Here is a 23142-nt window from a genome sequence, read left to right as displayed (position 1 = left end):
TCTATACCTTTGAAACTCTCAGTCCTAGCAAGAAGGCTCTGGGCAAGCTAACAATAAGCCGGGGCAAAGAAAAGAGAAGTGTGTTGACTAAACTTTCAGGATTTCCCACTGGGGCCACACCAAGATTTCCCCAGAAACTCTAAGCTTCAATCCTGATTGATCGCTCACACAGCATAAGAATGGTTTCTCAAACATTATCCCACTGCCCACCTATGGAAGAGGAAGAAGGGGGAAAAAGGTTTAAAAAAACCCTTTTGCTAGGAAATAAAACTTTTTGCCTTCTGTCCTGGATTAATGTAGTAAATATAAAATGCCCCACAGGCTGCTTATTTTGAAGCTTACTACAGCACATAAAAGGAAAGAATTAGCATGCAATGAATAATTTATTTTGCGCTTTACTGTTGTTTTAAACAAATCACTTTCATGAAAGCAATGTGTATTCAAGCAATAAATCACTGTTTAGCACTCTGTCACCAAGAAAAGATACCACTTGACAGAATTATTGAATGGCATTGCCTGGCCAGAAGAGTGGGCACAGTGAAGATTAAGGTATTCTTCTACCAACTGGGATTCCATTTGCCACGAAAAAGAAAAAAAAAAGTCAGACTCAATATTTTAAGGAAAAGATAGAATCAATTCATAAGAAACTTTTAAGTAAAGTCTCAAGGATTGCCTCTTATGATTAGTTGGGAATGGAATAGCTGTAGGGAGACTTGCTATATGAAGTGAGAGTATTGGATCAGACAGACTATAAGGGTGTTTGTTTTTGTTTGTTTTCTCAATCTGAGATTCTATCATCTTAATGCTTTTAGGGCTGGAGGGTGATACCCAGTTTTCTAATAATATGTGTGTGTATATACAGATGTATGTATGTATATGTATATGCATATGTATATGTATGTATATTTTTCTTCTCTCCCAACCTAAGGGCAGTGTCTCATAACAAAAGTATATCCCAATCCCTGCAGAAAATCGATTTAGTTATCCCTCTGGATCCCACCCACCCCCAACTCCTAAAGGTGTAGTTGGGGCCAAGTCCCCAGAGGATGGCTGCTACTCTTACTCATTGAAGGTTCTAGGGATAACCCTTTAAGTTGAAGGGACTTCTAATATTGTCACTCACAAACCCCCACAGAGTATTCCCCATTGATTATCAGCAATACTTAATGTGCTTTTAGAAAAAGTATTTATTAAACAGGTAATATCAAGTAGGCAAAATCTTCCCATATACACTCAAGATTTCTTAAAAGAATGGGCTCAGACTTTTAGTTAAATGGTAGCGAGGAGCTCATGGAGCTCATAGCTCCAGAAGTTACTGGAAGTCCTTTATTCAGTGAAGTCCTTATGAGTTTTCCCCATAGGTATAGCTTTCTGCTAGGTTCTGAGTGTTAGTGCCCTTGTAGGGCTTTGAAGCCTCCTTACTTTGGTGTTTCTAGTTATTCCTAGGCATTTTTCCTCAGTTCTCTATGGAGTCACTGTGGCTCCAGTGGCACTGTTGTCATCTATGGTGCTGACTGCTATTACAACAATGAGACCTCCAAGTCTAATAACCTTTCCAAGGTTGTAACTTTGTCAATCTCTTCTCTGGACACTTGGTTGTCTTTTATTAGGAGATGCTATTTGCCTCTGGCCTATCTTCCTCTATTCCTAGCTAGAAGTATTGTCTTTTGATAAAGGAGTTTCTCTGACAATACTTCCAATGAGGAAAGAGATGCACCCTTTGCTCCCCCCAAGAACAATTCCTTGCCAGTGGCCTGGAATCTTCAGTTCCCAAATTCGGAGTCCTCTGCCATTCAACTGACTGGACTAGTTTTCACTTTTTATATGACATCTAAGAGGAATGATCTTATCCATTTAACTAAATCAAGACACTTTCTCTGTGGTACATTTTGTCTTTATCCAATCACCCTAAATGTCTATGATCCTTAGGAATGTGTTAAGAACTTTCTCACACTTAGTTTATTTTTGCTCAACTGACTGATTAAATTGAGATGTACTGTCATTCTGTGATTAATTGGCATAGAATCCACACTTATATTCCCTCCCACCCAGTTAAACATTTGATGCTCTGAGAAAATTAGTTCAAGTACTTTTGACAAAGTCCACAGTCTCAGATTCTAATGAATTTGAAAAATTTAGCATTATACTTTTGGAGTACTTTCCTTAACGCCTTCCACCAAGAGTCTCAGAAAAGGTCTATGTGGCACAGATCATAAACATATCTGAAAATTTAAATTCTTCCAAACATCAAAATATATCATGCTCCAACTTCTCAAACTCACCATTTTACAAAATTTTCATTAGTTACTGCCTCTCTTGGCATTTGAAAAGGCCTTTCCTAACCCAAAAGCAAAAGAAAAGGAAAGAAAAAATAGCTCTTTCATGTTCTGGTACCATAAGAATGTCAGATACATCAGAACAAATCAGAATTACCTCTACTTTTCTAGTTTTTTCAGAGAATTTCTGCTACCTAGTTACATAATCATTCTGTCATTCATTTTTATTAATGGTAGACAAACTTTCTTTATTGCATTTGATTTAATTTGTGTGTCTGTTATGTTGGATTACTTTTTATTATATAGAAAATTTTCACATTCTCCATCTTTAGGGGTTCTCCTACTACTCTAATCTCTTTGCTTATCAAGCCTCTAATGCATAGATTTTGATTAATGTTTTTTTTTTATTTTGTTTTGGTGCTGCTCTGATACCCTTAAATAGGGCCTAAATTTATGTCTTTATAAGTTTTAGCCCATTATGGTTCTGTCTACCAGGAAACTCATTACAAATCACTCCTGTATTGTATTTAGTTGAGCTTCTATAAAAATAATGAAAAAAAAGTCTAATTCATTTTCAAAAAAAAAACTTTAAGGCAAGAACTGTTCCCTAACTCATCTCTTTTCCTGGTTAAGTAAGTACCCCCAATTACTTCAAAGAATTCTCATATACAAGTCTAATAGAGTATGAAATAAAATGATATAGTATAAATCTTTTTCTATAAATAACACGTTTACACATACATATATGGCATGTAAAGGGCTTTGCAAAATGTAAAAGCACTATATATAGATTAGCTATTATTTCATTCTTCTTAGCTTTATTTTTGATGAAGTTCAGCTAGAAACTGTTTTGGGATAAGTTGCTATCCTACTCTTGTCCATTATGTACAATGTTATTGAGCTTTTGCACAGGAAGAAACAAAAATTGATTTTTTTTTTCATAATTGAATGAAAATTTTGGGATGTCATCATCTATAGGTTTATAGCACTGAATCATCTTAGGGGCAACTCCAGTAGCAGGAAAGATGAGGTGGATGGCATATTCTTTCCTGTTCATTCATGGCTTTTTTTTCTTTTTCTTTTTTTTCCATTCTAAGCATTTTGAAAGTTAGGAGTGTTTGGCATGGAGGCATGTTTTGAAAATATTTTAAAACTTTTACTGGATCAATGTTATATTGGAAAGATGGTCAACAACAGTTCTGATTTTTTTTTTATGGCTCTAATTTTTTCTTTTCTTGGAGGGGGGAAGGGCAATTGGGTTTAAGTGACTTGCCCAAGGTCACACAGCTAGTAAGTGTCAATCGTCTGAGGCCAGATTTGAACTCAGGTCTTCCTGACTCCAGGGCCGGTGCTCTATTCACTGCACCACCTAGCTGCCCCAACAGTTCTGATTTTGATAATGCTCTGGTTCAAGTTTATTTGTTGAATTCTTAAACATATTTTGAGATCCTCAGTTGTAGTGCAGGGATTTTGTTATCTATTAGTTTCTGAAGGATAATAAGCTTCCGAATATAATCCTTATTATTGTTTTATCTTTCTAGGATTTTGAAAGTGCTACATGTTTGTGGCCTGTACTGATGGTAGTAGTAATTTCTACCACTTCTTTGCATAAAACTGCATTAATTAATCAATCGATTAATTAATTAATTAAAAAATCTGTGCTCCCTAAGGAAAAACTGTAATTTCTGGTGGCAGTGATCTGAATTGTCATCATAAGTTCCTATGTTTCTATAAAGAAATTCACATGACTCAGATATTAGTTTGACAAATTTGTTTAACAATTTCTTGAGGGTATATTCTTGATTGCACTCATGTGGATATCATCCAGGACTTTTCATTTTACTCCTGAATTTTAGCAAGTAATTCACAGGGATTCATGAGTTACTAGAAAAACACTTTATCATCTACCCACTGATGTAAGTCGGATCCAATTTTTCTTAACAAATCACATTACATATTTATTACAAAACATAATAGTGGATCCTTCCAAATACAGTCTAATTACATGTTTATGTACATTATACAAAGTATTCAGAGTTTGCATCACTCAGAAAAAAATTTATAAATTCCTATAAGAACAAACTACATTCTCTGAGAAGCCAAAAGTGTCTGTCAAAAAGTTCCAAGACTATAAAGAATAACTCATTATTGATTCAAGGATTACTGAACAAGCTACCTGAAAGCACTATAATATGTATATCACCTTGATTGACTACTGCAAAGATATTGACAGTCTTGTATTCACACCTTAATCCTATACTGCAAAATATATAAAATAGATCAATAATAACAGAGTATCTGCTGTCCAGATGAAAAAAAAATTGTTCTCTTTTAAAAAAAACACGTCTGACACAATAATGTTAAGGATATTTGATATAAAGCATGACATCTTTCAGGAAGACAGTTTTAGCCCATTATGGTTCTGTCTACGAGGAAACCCATTACAAATCACTCCTGAATAGACTTCCATATGGCTTTCAAATCAGAGGGAATGATATTAAAATTTTATATTAATAACTTGATATAATCGATTATATCAAGTTGTATGTTTGCAACAAAAAAACCCCAGCTATTTCACCTTATATAAATATCACTGTACTCAATAAGTATGAGATACTTAATTATGTACAACAAGAAAGGACAGACAAAGAAGCTTTGAGCATGACTTTGGAGTTTTTATTAAAGCAATGAAAGCTGGTACTTACAAATATCTTGATCTTCTCCAGATAAAATACATCAAGCATAAAAGGCTATCAAGTAGAAAACTAAAATTGTTTATGCTAAAAGACTGAATGGCATCCTGAAGTCAAAGCATAAGTTTTAACAACCCAGCTAGCAGCTTCTGTGGGGGCATAAGATCCTCCCCACAGCCAGCACCCAGGAGGCTGCCGGCACCCAGGAGGCTGCCGGGATGCCGGGAAAGCACAGGTTCTTTTTATCTGCTTAAACAAGGAAAGCATGGTGAAGGGGTTGACCAGTTTACTTTAATCCAGCATTCAGTTAGCATACAGACAACATTCATTTAGTTCAGGGGAAAACGCCAGCATTCAGTTAGCATTCAGTTAGTTCAGGGGAGCAAAGAGACAAGCATCAAGAGACAGACCAAATACAGTTTCATTCACTTACTTCAGGGGAAAAAGCCAGCACCCTGAGGTTCAGAACATTCATTTAGTTTGGGGGAATCGAACCAGCACCCAAAACCTCAAAACCAAAATACAAACAAATCACAAATATCAACAGACAGACCCAATACAATTCATAGTTACCAACATCCGGGCTTGGTCCGAGAGCAAGAGCTGGCCCAGAGTAACGCTTGCCGCTGCTCCCACACCAACCGGAAAAGGAAAGAGAACTCTTCAAGCTGTCCTCTCCCCTCTTATAGAGTTTTTGACATCATCAAGCGCTGCCTGAATGACCAGGCTCGATTGGTTCTTGAGTTGGCCCCTCCCCCTAGGGTAGACTAGGTTAACACCCAATAGGGCATGGCTCTGGAGCTAACACCTCCCCTCAGCCAGCCCCATGACTCATCACACAGGAAGTTCTCTGCTTCCTGGCATGCTCTCTGGGCTTCCTTCCCTGGAAGAGAAGCCCCAGCACCCAGCGAGGCTCAATGAGGTAAGCTGAGTCACTCAAGGAAAACAAAGGCCTTTCTGGTCACACTCCACCCATTGTGCTCTAGGATACAAATGGGTAGAATATATTTAAAGCAATTAATACCTATACAATAATATTCTTATCACATAGTTTCTGCATAGTAAAATGGACAATTGATTTAGAAAGTATCCAAACAAAAATACACGCAAAAAAATTAAGGAAACACAGGGTTCATCAACTTAAGAAGGTAAGGTTAGCAATTCCTCAACAAAAAAGAGGAGAAAGATGATGGATAATCTCAGAGCACATTATAAACAGGTTAAATTTTTTTTTCAAAAATATTTTGGAGCAAAAGAACCTCATTTCACAAAGCAATTATATATACTATATTCTAGTAAAGAAGTATCAAGCTAAGGGCTGAACAATGTAATGCAGTTTTGCTTATGAAAAACAATGGAAGTTTATTATGGACATTCAGGTAAAGATTATTGACACTAGAAATTACAGAAGAGACATTCTTAATGACTCCTGATTTACTGATTAATGAATATTTGTGATGAAGTAGTGGAAACTATGTAACATATCACTGCAGTTTGCAAACATTTAGTTTTTGCTAAATTCCTAGAAAGATACAGTTACGTGGCAAGATTTATATACTATAAGTTCACTATCCTTTACAAACCAACAGATGACAAATCCCCATACTACAAGTACAAACTGAGAATTTCACAAAGAGAATTACTGGAAATAGAGCATCATTTCAGACAGAACTGTCTCCCGGCAACTACCCAGACATAACATTCATCCATAAAAATTGAAGAGCAATGTTTTTAATAGATATCACCATACAAAATACTCTCCACTTCAAACCACAAGAGATGAAAAGATTTCAAATATTGAGTCCTACTGGAAGAAAGCAAAACACTGTAGAAGCAGGACAAGATACATGCCAGCCTTGTCATCCTGATTGCTATTGGAGTTGTCATAAAGAAGCTTTCTGTTAGTCTACAGAAGATGAGCCTACAACCCAATATTCACTCAATTACAAAAAGCAGCCATTTTCTCCACTCACGCAACAATCTGCAGAACATTAAATATAAAAGAATAATAGCAGGAAAGTGACTTTCCTCAGACCTTTTCTATCTGAATTCCATAAAAAAAAGATGAGAAGAATAAGATTAACAATATTAGAATAATAATAACATTGTTAAATATAAAAGAATAATTGCAGGGTAGCAACTCATCCTAGGACTGTTTCTATCTAAACTGCACAGAAAATTATGATAATTAAATTAATAACAATAATACTAATAATTATAATTCCTCTTGGGAATAAATTTTCTCAGTTTACAATTTTAAAACTACTTTCACCAAAAGTGCCATAAAAAATAAGTGAAGCCTGAAAAAATAAAGTTGTGACTTTTCTGTCTTTTCTATTATCTCAGCTAAAGAAGAATTTTTGTTTTAAGAATATTTTTTTTAAATATGATCACTGATCTGCTGCAATGGATGTGATCCATCTGGAGAAATAAAGCCCTCCTGGTCTAGAGGCTCTGAGACAAGCGAAATGACTTCTCACCTGACTCAAGCTTGTAACTCTTCATGAGTCTCAAAGAGAGAGCCTGTTTTCCCCTGTACCATTTTGAAGGTTTCTATGGAAAGCGAACTCTGCTTGCCTTTGGATGACTTTGGATGTATCTCAAATAGATACAACTCAGAATCTTCTGGGAAAGAGCAGCTTCACCAATGAGCCAGTGAAAAGCGTCTCAAGCATTAAATCACGTAGTTTATTATTACTGAAGTAGCAGAGATGAGAATAAACTCATGATTGCTAGACTAGGGTACTTCTGATGGAGCAATTCATGCACTCTGACTCCTAACTGGGTGACATATACTTTGGCCATTGCTGAAGGACATGTACCTTGCTGAGATAACAAAGAGGAACCTAAATAGTAGTTCCATCTTCTCTGGGATAAATAGTAATTTATTCAAGGTGGATAGCAACCACAAGCACAAATATGCCTCTGCTTTGGAAAAAGGGGAGGGAAGGGAAGAGAAAGAAGGGGATAAGGTGGGGAGAGGGAGGGAGAGGGAGAGGGACTGAGAGAGAAAGAAAGAGAGAGAGACAGAGAGAGAATGAGAGAGACAGAGAGAGAATGAGAGAGACAGAGAGAGATCATAGGAGAAAAGGTACATGCCTACCACCATTGGTATGACTGATGATAGGATGATATGATGATGATAATGACAGTGATAAGATAGGTAGGTAGAGAGAGAGAGAGAGAGATAGATAGATACCCAGACACATATATACACATGGATACATACTATTTTACATATTTTTCATTTTATAACTATGTTAAGTATATAAAATAAATACTGTCAATACCATTATCATCATATCATCCCATCATGTATGTGTAAATATGTATCATATGTATGTATACATGGGTATATGTGTGTATATACATATATATGCATATAGAGATAGATACTTTTCAGCATTACACAATGCATTGTAGCATATCAAAAAAGCTGTCAACACTAAAGTGTTGGAAACCCTATATTTAGTTTGCCAAATAACCTATAAACCCAGAGGTATAATTTGATTTTGTACCATTTTAAAAAAAAGGTTTAACAGTTATTAATTCTCCAATCCATAGAGCATTGAAAATGTAGCATTGAGATTCTCACCTGCATTCCACATTGAGGAACAATAGTAAGAGGAAAGGAACAGTAAAGACCATTCAGTGAGTTCCTGGCCTTGTTTATGAATGCCTAGTTAAAAGCAATTTTAAAGGCTGGAGAGAAAAAGTGCAAAGTCAACTACCTTCAGTTAATTAGTTCTTTCTGTCTTGTGACTGTAAATCAATGACAAGCAAAATTCTAATACTTTCACTCTGGCAGAGAAGTTGTCCTGTCACTCATAGTTCATCCCTTTTCCCAGAAAAATGACTTTGCTGAGCTTTCTCTGGGTAGTGAAAAGATCTCCAGTTATGGGCATCCCCGTCACCTCCCTCAGCCTCCAGGAAAATGTGCTGGTGGCAGCTGTTTGTAATAAGCTGAAGGCATCGTGAGACCAATTGTAATGCAAAGGTCATATTTTCTAAGCTGTTTATAGATTGTAATTTGTAAAGTTGTAATGTCACATGTTGTCAATAATTCAGGGAGGAAAATTACCACTGCTAATAGGCCATCAATTTCCTGTTCTTCCGATTTAACTCTTTATCCCACACCCACCCCACTCACCCACAAAAAAAACACTTTCATTTTTGCTCTATTTGAGCTAGTTTCTTGAACCAGGAACTAAAGGTTTTATTTGTTTATGTAGACTGGGGTGGTAAATCTAAAGGAATCCTTTAACAAGCTTAAAGAGATTCAAGCCAATCAAAAGGCCACAATTCAGATAGGAGATAAAAATGCATGTTAAAGGTCTATTCTCTGTGGAACTTGGTGTTCCAGAAAATGTGTTTATGTTGTCAGTCAGAAAGAAGAGACCTTTAAAAAAAATCAGAAGAGACAGCAAGTTTTGTTAAAAAGCACCAAATGTTGGATGCTAGAATAGTTAGCACTGGTTGCTAATGATGTTTTTGTTTTTAAACTGTAACTGTTAACTGGTTCATCTCATGCTCAGCAATAGGATTTTGGGGGGAAAGATAGAACTGAGCAAAGGAAATACTAGACTTATGGCTCTCATTGTTCAGCTTCAGGAAAAGGTTGCCTGTCACCCATCATAGAAGTGTTGTGAGTGACAAATGAAGGGTTCTTAATTCTCATCATTTTTTTCCAGTACAAACCCAGACCATGAAATTAGATGGCACACTCATAAGGTAGGAACCATGGGTTTTTTCTCCTAACCTCTGTAAGGTTTAGGAGAAAACAAGGAATGGTTAGGTAAAGTACCAGGCCTAGAATGAGGAATGTTTGAGTTCAAATCTAGCCTCAGACACTTAGTAGCCTTGAGACCCTGGGCAAGTCATTTAACTATTGTTTGCCTTGGTTTTTTCAACTATAACAGGGGGATAATAATAGCACCTCTTTTCTATGTTTGTTGTGAGAATCAAAGGAAATAAAAATTATAAAGAATGTAGCACAGTTTGTGGCACATAGTACACACTATATAAATGTTAGTGGCAATTATTAGTAGGGGCTGGTTAATAATCCCAATCCTTATAAGCATGCTCACTATACTTAGGTGATGCAATACCTACTCAGATGTTGGAGCATGAGCAGAAATTATGAAATTGGTTCCAGTCCATTGACTATGTAGTACGGACAAGACTTTTTTATTTGCTATGGGACCAGAATTGGGATACATTCAAAAGGCACTAATTTACCAAACATTTAAAGAACAATTAACTCCAATACTACATAAACTATTTGCAAAAATAGGCAAAGCAATCCTACCATTTTTTTTTATGATACAAATATGGGGCTGATACCCACACTGGGAAGAGCCAAAACAGGGAAAGAAAATTATAGACCAATTTCCCTAACGAATATGGATGCAAAAATTTTAAATAAAATATTAGAAAAGAGATTACTGCAACTTAACAAAATACACCATGACCAGGTGGGATTTATATCAGGAATGTAGAGCTAGTTCAATATTAGGAAAACTATCAGGATAACCAACCATATCAATAACAAAATTAACATACATCATATGATTATCTCAATAGATGCAGAAAAAGCTTTTGACAAATTACAACACTTGGGCAGCTAGATGATACAGTGAGTACAGCACTGGCCCTGGAGTCAGGAGGACCTGAATTCAAATCTGGCCTCAGACACTTGACACACTTACTAGCTGTGTGACCTTGGGCAAGTCACTTGATCCCAATTGCCTTGCCTTCCCCCTTCCAAAAAAAAAAAAGACAAAATACAACACTCATTCCTATTAAAAAGCACAAGAGAGCATAGGAATCTATGGAGTTTTCCTTAAAATGATAAGTAGCATCTATCTAAAAACAATCTGCAAGCATTATATGTAATGGGAATAAGATAGAGGCATTTCCGATAAGTTCAGGAGTGAAACAAGGATATCCATTATCACCACTCTTATTCAATATTGTATTAGAAATGTTTGCTTTAGCAATAAAAGAAGAAAAAGAAATTGAAGGAATTAGAATAGGCAATGAAGAAACAAAACTGTCACTCTTTGAAGATATGATGGATGGTATACTTAGGGAATCTTAGAGGAGCAACTAAAAAACTACTTGAAATAATTAACAACTTTAGCAAAGTTGCAGGATATTAAATAAACCCACATAAATAATTGGCATTTCTACATATTACTAACAAAGCCCAGAAACAAGAGATAGAGAAACTCCATTTAAAGTAACTGTAGACAAAACAAAATATTTGGGATCCTAACTGCAAAGACCAACCCAGGAACTATATGAATACAATTGCAAAATACTTTTCACACAAATAAAGTCAGATCTAAATAACTGGAAAAGAATCAGTTGCTCATGGGTAGACCAAGCTTATATAATAAAAATGACAATTCTCCCTAAACCAATTTGCTTATTCAGTGCCATACCAATCAAACTCCAAAAAAAAATTATAGAGCTAGAAAAAATTATGACAAAATTCATCTGGAAGAACAAAAGGTCCAGAATATCAAGGGAATTAATGAAAAGAAATGCAAGGGAAGCTGGCCTAGCTGTATGAGATCTAAAACTGAATTATAAAACAGCAATAATCAAAACTGCTGGGTACTGGCTAAGAAATAGACTGGTGGATCAGTGGAATAGGTTAGGTACAAGATACAGTAGTCAATGACTATAATAATATACTGTTTGATAAACCCAAAGACTCTACCATCTGGGATAAAAACTCACTATTTGACACCAAAAAAAAAAAAACTGCTGGGAAAACTGGAAAACAGTATGGCAGAAACTAGGCAAAAACCAACATTTTGTACCGTATACCAAGATAAGGTCAAAATGGGCACACAATTTAGACACAAAGGGTGATATTATAAGCAAATTAGGAGGGCAAAGAATAGTTTACCTATCAGATCTATGGAGAATAGAAGAATTTATAACCAAACAAGAGATAGAGAATATTATGAAATGCAAAATAGATAATTTGGATTACATTAAATTAAAAGGTTTTGCACAAACAAAGCCAATGCAACCAAGACTAGAAGGGAAGCAGAAAGCTGGCAAACAATTTTTACAGCTAGTGTCTCTGATAAAGGCCTCATTTTCCAAAATATATAGAGAACTGAGAACTGAACTAAATCTGTAAGAATACAAGCCATTCTCCAACTGATAAATGGTCAAAGGATATGAACAGGCAGTTTTCAGAAGAAGAAATTAAAGCTATCCATAGTCATGTTAAAAAATGCTCTAAATCACCATTGATTAGAGAAATGCAAATCAAAACAACTCTGAGGCACTGCATCACACCTATCAGATTGGCTAACTGACAAAACAGGAAAATGATAAATGTTAGAGACAATGTGGGAAAATTAGACCACTAATGCATTGTTAGTGGAGTTGTGATCTGATCTAAACATTCTGGACAGAAATTTGGAATTATACCCAAAGGGGTATAAAATTATGCATGCCCTTTGATTGTGCTATATCACTACTAGGTCCGTATCCCAAAGAGATCACAAAAAAGGGAAAAGGACCCACATGTACAGCTCTATGGCAAAGAATCGGAAATTGCGAGGATGCCGATCAGTTGGGGAATGGCTGAACAAGTTGTGGTATATGAATGTGATGGAATGCTATTTTTCCATAAGAAATTATGAGCAGGCACATTTCAGAAAAAACCTGGAAAGACTTAGATGAATTGATGCCGAGTGAAGTAAGCAGAGCCATGACAACACTGTACATGATAACAGAAATACTATGTGATGACCATCTTTGAGAGACTTAAGCTCTTCTCAGCAATGCAGTGATCTAAGACAATTCCAAAAGACTCATGACAGAAAATGTTACCCACATCCAGAAAAAGAACTATGGAGTCTGAATGCAGATCTAAGCATTCTATTTTCTCCCTCTTTTTTTTCTTTCTTGTAGTTTTTCCCTTTTGCTCTGCTTCTGCTTTTACAACGTGACTAATGTGGAAATAGGTTTAATATGATCGTACACATGTAGCCTGTATCAGACTGCATGCCATCTTGGGTAAGGGATGGAGGGGGAAACATTTAGAACTCAAATCTTCTAAAATGGATATTGAAAACTAAATAAACAAATGTACTAATTAGCTAGAGCTTGGCCTTGGTCAGTCTTTCCTGACTAGCTGCTATTTGGGAAAATAATAATGATATAAGGCAAGAGTTTCTGACTATTTTTGTGTCATTGACCCTTTTGGTAGTCTGGAAGCTCACAAACTTCTTAGAATGATCTTTTTAAATACATGAAATAAAATACAAAGTATTACAAAGGAAAGTGATTCTCTTGATATAATTATGAAAATAATTTTTAAAAACAAACAAGTTCATTGAACCCAGGTTAAGAACCTCTGAACAGGAGAGATCTTTTGTCCTCCCCATCTTAGGCTGACCTATGGCCATGAATATGGGTCTCTAATCTTTAAAACTTTGTGTTTGCTATTTATTACTTTAGATAAAGGAGAACTGAGAAGGCTGTGAACCTGTGAGCTTTGGAAAGTCAGGAGAGCAAGCCATCCAAAGACACATGAGCAAAATCCAGATTTGTGGCAGTCAGAGAACACAGCATTGAGTTCCCACAGATTTACCTTCAGGATCTAACCCAGCAGTAGCAGAGACATAGACTAATTAACCATCCATAAGTCATGCCATATTGAAAAGAGAACTTGGTGGAGAAATGCTATATAGAAACTGTGTTAAATGCAAGTCTAAATGCAAGGTAGTAGGGGTCAGTGTCATACCTCTAGTTTATTTTTTTTTTTGAGGAGACTGGAAAGGTTTATATTTCTGTTCTTGTTTTCTTCTAAGAGTATACCTTTGTAGAAGCTAAAAAAAATTAGTTGGTTAAATAGAACATGCGTATAAATTTCTGGAGGCTGGCAGTAGGAGAAACAATTGGAATGGGGGCTCCAGCATTAAAGAAATATCCACCTAGCCTATCAAGGAGTACTCCTAGAACCTTAATGGAAGAAGATATAACAGGCTTCACTTTGGAAGAGTGAGTTTAGAGTAATCCCTGCACCTGTATTAGTATAGTAAATTATATTCAACTTCACTAAAGTACAGGTTTCAACATGATTTTCTGCTACCTGATAAACTCTAGTGGCTATTACCTCTAGGGTAAAATGCAAACTCTTCTCTTTATAATTCTAAGCCTTTTACATTCTAATGTCAAGCTACCTCTCTAGCCTTATTAGACATTATTTACTTTCATATATTTTATTATTCAAAAAAAAGCAAAACAAAAATAATTAGCCTCTTGATGTATTTCATAAAAGACACGCTGTCTCCTGTCTTCGAGCTTTTATTTAGCTTGTTACTCATTCTTATATTTTATTTCTTTCTCACCTCTCCATCTTAGAATGTGCCTTTCCCTCAGCAAATTACCTTTTATTCAAAGATATTGATATATACATATAGATAGATAGACAGATAAATATTTTGCATATGCTCATAGAACGTAAGTTTCTTGAGGGCAGGAAATGTTTAATTTTTATCTTTCTATTTCCAGTGCCTAACAGAGTAGTACCTGGCACATAATAGGTTCTGAATAAAGGCATATTGGTTGACTCTATGTGAGTTAGTCAGGCAACAAACATTTATTAAGTGCATACTATGTGCCAGGCACTATGCTAAGCACTGATGATACAAAGGGGCACAAAATTGTCTCTAGACTCAAGAAGCTCATATTCTAATGGGTGATACAGCATGCAAAGAACTATGGTCATATAAGACATATAGTATAAATAGGAGGCAATATGAGAAGGAAGATATGACAGTGAGGAAGAGAAGAATGGGATAGTGGGATTTCAGCTGGGTCTTGAAGAAAGCCAAAGAAATCAGGAAGCGAAGATGAAGATGAAGAATATTCCAAGAATGGGCGACAGCCAGAGAAAGGCCACAGACAGGAGATGTGGCATTATGTGCAAGAGATCCAAACGCCAATATGTATGGATTATTGAGTATATAATGGGTAGCAAAATGTAAAATGGGGCAGTTAGGTGGCGCAGTGGATAGAGTGCCAGGTCTGGAGTTAGGAAGATCAGCCTTCCTGAGTTCAAGCCCAGCCTCAGACACTTAGTAGCTGTGTGACATTTGGGCAAGTCACTTAAACTTTGCCTGCCTCAGTTCTTCATCTGTAAAATAAGCTAAAGAAGGAAATGGCAAACTACTCCAAAATCTTTACCAAGAGAACCACAAATGGAGTCACGGAGAGTAACACAGGACTGAAAAGATTGAACAACAACAAAATGCAAGATAGCTTAAGATTGTGAAGGTCTTTAAAAGCCAAATGGAGCATTTTATATTTGATCCTGGAGAGAATGGAGAGCCTCCAGGTAGGTAGTACAGTAGATAACGTGCTGAACTTCAAGTCTGGAAGACCTAAATTCAAATCTTCCCTTAAATGCTTATTAGCTGTGTGGTCTTGGGTAAATCACTTAATCTCTCAGCCTCAATTTCCTTATCTATAAAATGGGAATTATAATAGGACCTACCTCAAGGAGTCGTTGTGAGGATAAAATGAGTTAATATTTGTAAAGCGCTTTATAAACCTAAAAGTGCTACAGTGTCATCACCTCCGTTGGAGTTTATTGACTCCAGTTGCTGGAGAGGTGACATGGTAAGACTTGTGCTTTAGCAAGATGACTTCAGCAGCCAAAAGGAGGATGATCTTGAGTAGGAAGAGACTTAAGGCAGAGGGTCTAACCAGCAGGCTGTTGCAATAGTGGTGGTAAGGTAAAAGGAGAGAATTGGAGGTACATGAGAGATATAATGAAGGAAGCAGTTACAAGATTTGGAAACAGATTGGATATATAAGGTAAGTACCACTGAGGAGTCAAGGATGACACAGAAGTTGTAAACCTGGGTTACTAAGAGAATGGTGGTACCTTTGACAGTAATTGATAAACTGAAAAAAGAAAAGGCTTGGAAATTCTGTTTCAGACTTGTGGAGTTTGAGACATCTACAACCCAGTTGGAGATGTCCAAAAGACAGTTGGTGATATGGGATTGGAGTTCATGAGAGAGTTTAGGGTTGGATAAATACATCTGATAGTTATCTGTATAGAGATGATAATGGAACCAATAGAAATTAATGAGATCACCAAGTAAGACAGCATTGAGGAGAAATAAAGAGAATCTAGTATGAAGCCTTGAGATATAATCACAGTTAGTGGGTATAATTTATAGGAAGGTCTAGTAAAAGATACTGAGGAGTGGTCATAGAGGAAGAAGAAAAACGAGAAAAGGGCAGTGTTCCAAAAACCTTAAGACAAGAGAGAAGATCCAGCCGACAAGGGTGACTGACAATGCCAAAGGCTGCATACTCTGATCCAGAGACACCAACCTCCTTCTGTTCCATGAACAAGAGACTCCATCTCTTGCCTCCAGGTATTTGCTCTGGCTGTGCACCGTGTCTGGAACATTCTGCCTCCTCTGATCCAAATACTTATCTCCTTGAATTGCTTTAAGTCCCAACTAAAATCCTACCTGCTACAGGAAGTTTTCTCCAACAACTCTTAATTCCAAAGTTTTCCTTCTTTTAATTTTTCCTATTTATCTTGTATATAGCTTGACTTGCATATATTTGTTTGTATATTATCTCCTCTTTTAGATTATAAACCCTTTGAGGTCAAGGACTATCTTTTTGCTTCTTTTTGTATCTCCAGCACTTAGCAGAGTATCTGGTACATGGACACTTAATAAATGTTCACTGATTCACTGATCATTGAATGAAGGATGAATGTTGAGGAAAGGTCAATAGATTTGGCAATTAAGAGATTATTGCATGAATGTTAAAAGTAAATAAATATTTCTTTTAAAAAGATCACTAATAACTTTTGCTATGGTAATTAAGGTTTTTTAATTATTTTCTCATTAGGAGCCCTTAGGTAATCAAGTGCCTTTGATGAGTCTGGCCTTTGTTTCTTTGATTCAATCTGGAGTCTTTGATGACCTGCTTAAGTCAAGGGAAAGCCCAGTTCACATAGGTTTGAGTTCCATGGTTGTAATGTCCTTTGACCCTGAACAGGGTATATAAATTCAGAGGTTAGCATTTTGCTTGGGGTTCTCACTCACTGGAAGAGTGTCATGTGATTTGACCAGATGAGACTCTAGGTAGCCATTGTTAAGAGCCTCCCAGCTTTGAAAAACCAGGATGTTGATGCTTTTCTGATAATTATGTATTATGATTTGGTCTGCTTATATTGTCTCTGTTTGTAATTTCTGTTTGTATTTGCTCTGAAGTTCAGGGTGCTGGCTTTTCCCTCTGAAGTAAGTGAATGGTATATGTATGTTTAATTAAAGTGAGATTGTTAACACCTTAAAGTTCCTTTCCTTAGAAAAGCAGATCAAAGAACCTGTGCTAGCAGCCCTCCTGTATGCTGGTGTTATTCATCTTATACCTCCACAACAGCTGCTGGCAACATTATTGTTACAAATTTGAAGACAGAAGTTTCAGTTGAATAGTGAATCAGACTTCAGAGTTTAGAAGAGAGTGAGCAGAGCATAAGTGAAAATATTAACTATAGATGGCCTTTGCAAAGAGTTTAGATAGGAAATGAGGTGAAATGTAGAAGACAGAAGTGACAGCTGGATCAAGTGAAGTATTTTTAATAATGGCAGAAGGCATATAATCAAATAATAATGATTCTTGGTTAATGGTGATTGCAAATAAATTGTGAAGAGTCAAGTAATGTAAGAACCACTTAACAAAGAGGCTATGGTATAATCTAGGAGAACAAACCCTAATGTTATTTTAGAATGAAAAAAAGCACTGATAAAATAACTACCTATTATAATTGATACATATGATTTATTTCAGGGCATTCTTTATGTGTCTCTCAATTATAACCCTAGACCAACAGAGAGCATCAGCATCTGCTTGTTCTAGTAGATTCAGTAATATTATCTCAGAGAGTTCTATTGATTTGTTGAAATATCTATTTAATATCTATCATCATCCCAGATCTGTGCTAGACACTGGGCAAAAAAAAATGATTCTTGCTCTCAAAGAGCTTATAATCTCATGCTGTTTTAGAAAAAAAAATGTTAGTTGCATCTTGGAGAAGCTTTTTTTCATTTTGCTGATGATCAGAGACATTAACAATAATTCAGGCCACCATAAGTCAAATGTTCAGGAAAGGAAAAAAAAAGTCCAAAGAAAGGAAGATACTAGAGGGTCTGTTTAAGTTTTGCAATATAGTGAAAAGAGTATCAGTCATGGGAGTAAAAAGGTTTAGATTAGAGTCCTAGCTCTGACACTAACTAGGTATAGGACTCTAGACAAGGTCCTTGACTTCTTGAGGTCTGAATTTTCCCATGAATAAAATGGGACACATCTCATTATCTATGAGACATGGCTATTGTGAGGAAAGTGCTTGATAAAACTTAAAGAGCTATAAAAATATAAGTTATTATCAATCAGTTGACTAGGTCTTAGCATTTGTTAGAAGTGTCTTTACTTTTCTTATCTCAGTCACCTGACTTTCCTAGAATCTATTACATATAAAGATTTTAGAACAAAATAAATAAAATAGCATCAGTCATCCATTGAGAGTTCTCAGAGTTTAGTAGGTACTCCCTTCATGGGGTTTACAGTCTATCAAATTCTATTTTTTTTAAAGCTCTCACTTTTGATGCTATAAATCTTATTAAAGGCATTAGTTAGTCATAGTAATAACATTTTTCTCCTTTTGTAAGGACAGAGCATCTAATCCAAGTCATACACAGTAAAAAGTATTAGGGCGTGTCCTTGGACTTCAGAGTCCATGATGGCTCAAAGCATGTTTTAATAGCAAAAAATTTCATTACTGAGATCTACTCAAGGAAAACATACTGTATAGTTCCAAAAATAACTAATTCACATTTTGTTTACTTTTGAATTTTTGTTAATTTACATGCCCATAATCTATGTATATTATATATACATACGCAAGTACATATATATTACATGTATAATGTAGTAATAGTTCTGTTTTCCATGATAAAAATTAAGATTTTTTTTTTGGACATACCCTATATTCATTAGCCAAGGCAGCTAAGGTTGAGATTTCACAGTGTGTCATTCTATGAAATGTGGAAATGTAAGCAAAAAACAATGCATACTTTCAAGAATCAGCCGATAAGTTCATACTTTATTTTTTTTTTTTTGTAAGAAACCAATGTTTATTTTCCATCAGCATTTTTCCAACACTATTAGAGCATCTGGGGCAAAACTTAAGACCACTCTGTGGTAGTTCCTACCCATTCAGTGGCCTGAGCAGTAGGAGCCACAGACCAGTCCTCAGTAGCCGGCTGAGCACTCCAATCTTCGGTGGGGAACTGTTGAATGGGCACAGATTGCACCTGTACTCCCTCAGACCAATCCGCCACCTCCGGCTGAGTAGCAGTGAATTCTGGGGCAGGTGCGGTCCATTCACCCTGAAACTCTTCGTTTGTCACTGCCTTCTCAGCTGCGGCCTGCTCTTCCTTTTCAATCTCCTCTGGATCCCTGTAGAAGTAAAGATCAGGCATAACCTCCCACGGGTGTTCACGAGAGATGGTACCACGCATACGCAGGACTTCACGGGCCAGCATCCACCACATCAGACCCACTGAGTGAGCCCCCTTGCTGTTACATGGAATGGCAATATCCACATAGCGAAGTGGAGAGTCTGTGTTGCACAGTGCAATGGTTGGGAGGTTAACATACGATGCTTCAGTCAGAGGCTGGTAATCTGCCCGAGGATCAGTGACCACCAAGAGGCGAGGCTCCCTGAAAGCTGCCTGAATCTGGTTAGTGAAGGTGCCCGGTGTGAAACGTCCAGCAATAGGTGTAGCGCCAGTGGCAGCAGCAAATTTCAGAACAGCTCGCTGGCCAGTGTTCCTGGATGAGATGACACTAACATCGGCTGGGTTTTCAATGGCAACAATAGCACGAGCTGCCAGCAAAAGCTTTTCCCAAGTTCTCTTCAAGTTAATGATGTAGGTACCGTCACTCTTCCTTTTGTAGATATACTGTTCCATCTGGAAGTCCAAATTGGTGCCACCCAAATGGGTTCCTGCAGCAAGAAATTTGAGGACATCCTCCTCCTTCATCTGCAAGACATCCAGGGCTCCGGACATTGTGAAAGTTTCCCTTTAAAGTTACGACAGAAACCGAGAACAACGCCGTATGGAACCCTCTTCGGGTCAGCGCGGAAAGGCTAAGTTCATACTTTAAAGAAGAAAAAGAGGGGGTGAGAACCTTTCTTTTCCCTCCAGTTTTTACTGTTTCCTGAAATCTAGCTGAACTGAACTTTTTTAAGGCCTTGAACTGTTTAGAAAAGTTCTCCGTCCTCTGTTTCTTAAGAGTTTTTCTTTCCTCTGTCTCTGATTTCTTAAAGTGATCAGATGCTGAAGTCACAACATTTAGCTTTGGTTCATTATCTATTCCAGCCACATATCTATCCAGGACCATAGAAGACAAGGCTTCCTCTCATTCTTGCTCACATACCTGAAACCATAAGATTGCCAGCTTCCAGTTTGCTGAACACAGTGGTAGAGAGGTACATCACAATAGATTCTAAGAGCTTAAACCCTAAGCTAGGGTTCAATTCCCCTGCTGACACACAGCCGCACAGACCCTTGTAATAGTGTAACTTCAGAGGAGAAACATGGAGCACTAATGTTTGACCATTTGGACTATCCTTGGACCAGTTCTAAAAAGATAAAATCAGGATATTTATGTGAATCCTGTCTTTAAGCAAAGCAAATCTAGATATACAGTGCTTTAGAAGCTGATAAGCACTGCTATATCAGGTTCTAAAGGCTGAAAACACATATTCCATGGAAGAGTACTTATCTTTTTTACAGAGTTATAAGTGACTATAATCAAAGATCCAAATAGATGGCTTAGGGAAGGTTTGATCACCTCCTAACAGGATTTTTGCCTCTGTACAACTAATATTCTTATAATAATCAAGGCTTATTGACTTTGAAATGCAGTTATCCCCATCAATGGTCATTCTTATGAATAACATGACACATACATATATGTATATGTGTACGTATGTGTATTTGTACACTCAGAAGAATTATAATTATGGAATACCAGAACTAGAATAACCCTTAGAAAAGAAGGTCTTAATATACATTTTTTCTTGCATTTGTATTTGCTTTTCTCCCCAAATACTAGAGTAGGCACACAAACAATAGGTTCCGTAGCAGAAGAAATGAAAGTGTGACTTTAGTATCAATGACTCATCCAAATGAGCCAGAAGATGCTAGACATCCTGCCAGTTGGATACCAAATGGAAAATTTCTTGCAATCAAAATGGTAGCCAACAATGGCTCCTGCTTAGCTTGTCTATCCTAAGTAGGGTAATAATTAACGGTTATGTGAGAGAGATGTAATGGGACTAGTCATTAAGGAATTATAAATGCCTGAACTAATGGCTTATACCCACTCCTTGGGCTGATGGCTAACTAGCAAAGCTCTTTAAATGACAAGAGAACTGGAACACAATGAAGGACTGAATATTTAAGTGTACTGAAGCATTTTAATCAATTATAAAAAGGAGAACCATAAAGAGCAGGGAGTCTCACTAAAACATTATAATAATAATCCCAAAGGGAGGCCACAGGAATATAGAGCAATTTTACCTTTGGAATAATTAGGTATTGCCCCCACTACCCTCCTCCCTACCCACAACACATATTAGAAATGCTAATTTACTGCCAAAGCAGGGGCTCACTAGCTAACCAAAATGAAGGGCCAGAAAATGCTGAAAATATTGCTCCAATACAAAGACCTGAACAAATTTAATTTTCCTGAAATGGCTACTGGGTGCCAGTTTGAGGTAAGAAAATTCACCTCTTTTTTCCTGTTTCATGTCAGAGTTTTATAAGGCACAGAAAGAAGAGCACACTGTAGCTACACATTCTGGAACTTGATTTATACATATGCGTCATCCTGCAATCTCAAGGACATATCTACATGATAACAACATTAGTAAACATGAATCACACTCCCACTGGGCTGGCTAAAAATATAGCTGTGCAAATGATATATTTTCAGCATGCCATATTCCCCAAATTAGACTCTATAGTGTCAGCAACAGGGAATATTATGTTTTTTGTTTCAAACCAATTACTTGTCAGCTAGGTCCTATGACTAAGTGACTGATTTCATGTTCCCATCTTCTGATGTACTGCCCTCTCCCTTATATCAAAGCATGCCCTCTCTCTTACATCTCTTATAATTATAAGCAGTCTCTATGCTGGCCACAGTGATAGGTGTAGGGGTGTCAACAAAATGCCACTGGCACCCAGCAGTTCTGAAGTTCCAAAGAAGTATGCCTCACTTTATAGAAAAACAAAGTTGTAGAAAAGCTGTTTGCAAACTGAATCTTGGCAAACTGAATTATTTAAAATACTCTAGGGGAATCTCATTATAATTAAGGGAATGTTTCATTTTGTTTGGCAAAACTAAATCATCCTCTAATTTACCCATTTTGCAAAAACATATTTTTTTTCATATTTCGGATTTGCTTCACACAAGGTATTCCATGTACGTGATATAACAGAGCCAACTACATAGAGAGAAAAGGCATTTCTCCCCCTCCAAACATATTTTACTTTCTTTTTATCTTGTTAGAGAGGAATAAGAGGAATCATCAATCTGCCAATCCCTTCTGCATTCTGTGAACTTCCAATATTATGTATCCAATTAAACCATCTGGCGAAGGGATGGAAAAGAGAAACATCCCTCCATCTCCTGTTCCTTTAATAAACACCCTAAGTGTTTGACAATGGGAATTGGGCCCTGCCTGGACCAAGCAGTTCCAAGAAGAGTTTCTTCTTTGGAAACAAAAGCATTTTATCTACTGTTTTATCTGGGTAGATTAGGTGCCAGTAAAGGGAGATGGTGTACATTTCCAATGCCAGCACTGGGATGAAGAATATTTCTCCTTGGCCAATTATGAAGACTAAGGGTATGTATCATGGTGCATATTTGTGGCCTGGAAGGCAAGGAGCAATAGTAACTGCCTGTAACATATCCTTTCCATGTTCCATGAAACCAGCCTATCTCCCAGGAGAAGCTCCATTCTAGTTATGCACCAGAGTGAAAAATGAGTTTTTTGTTTATTTGTTTAGAATTCTCCAGAAAGGTAAGGT

At 36.7% G+C, this 23142-nt stretch overlaps 2 protein-coding genes across 7 annotated transcripts in view; both read right to left on the bottom strand.

The window, feature by feature from the left end:
- The window catches only part of SORCS1 (sortilin related VPS10 domain containing receptor 1), a 719989-nt gene that overhangs the window by 484695 nt on the left and 212152 nt on the right, over positions 1–23142 (bottom strand). The gene's annotated exons all lie outside the window — the stretch shown is intronic.
- On the bottom strand, positions 19143–20131 carry LOC118828636 (40S ribosomal protein SA-like). The gene has a single exon (XM_036735442.1). It carries the CDS (start codon positions 20107–20109, stop codon positions 19222–19224), a length of 888 nt encoding a protein of 295 aa, XP_036591337.1. The 5' UTR covers positions 20110–20131; the 3' UTR covers positions 19143–19221.

The sequence above is a fragment of the Trichosurus vulpecula genome, chromosome 8, assembly GCF_011100635.1.
Source record: "Trichosurus vulpecula isolate mTriVul1 chromosome 8, mTriVul1.pri, whole genome shotgun sequence".
In the NCBI taxonomy this organism is placed as follows: domain Eukaryota; kingdom Metazoa; phylum Chordata; class Mammalia; order Diprotodontia; family Phalangeridae; genus Trichosurus; species Trichosurus vulpecula.
The sequence above is the reverse complement of the archived record's forward strand: the minus strand, read 5'-3'. Positions and strand labels throughout refer to the sequence as shown.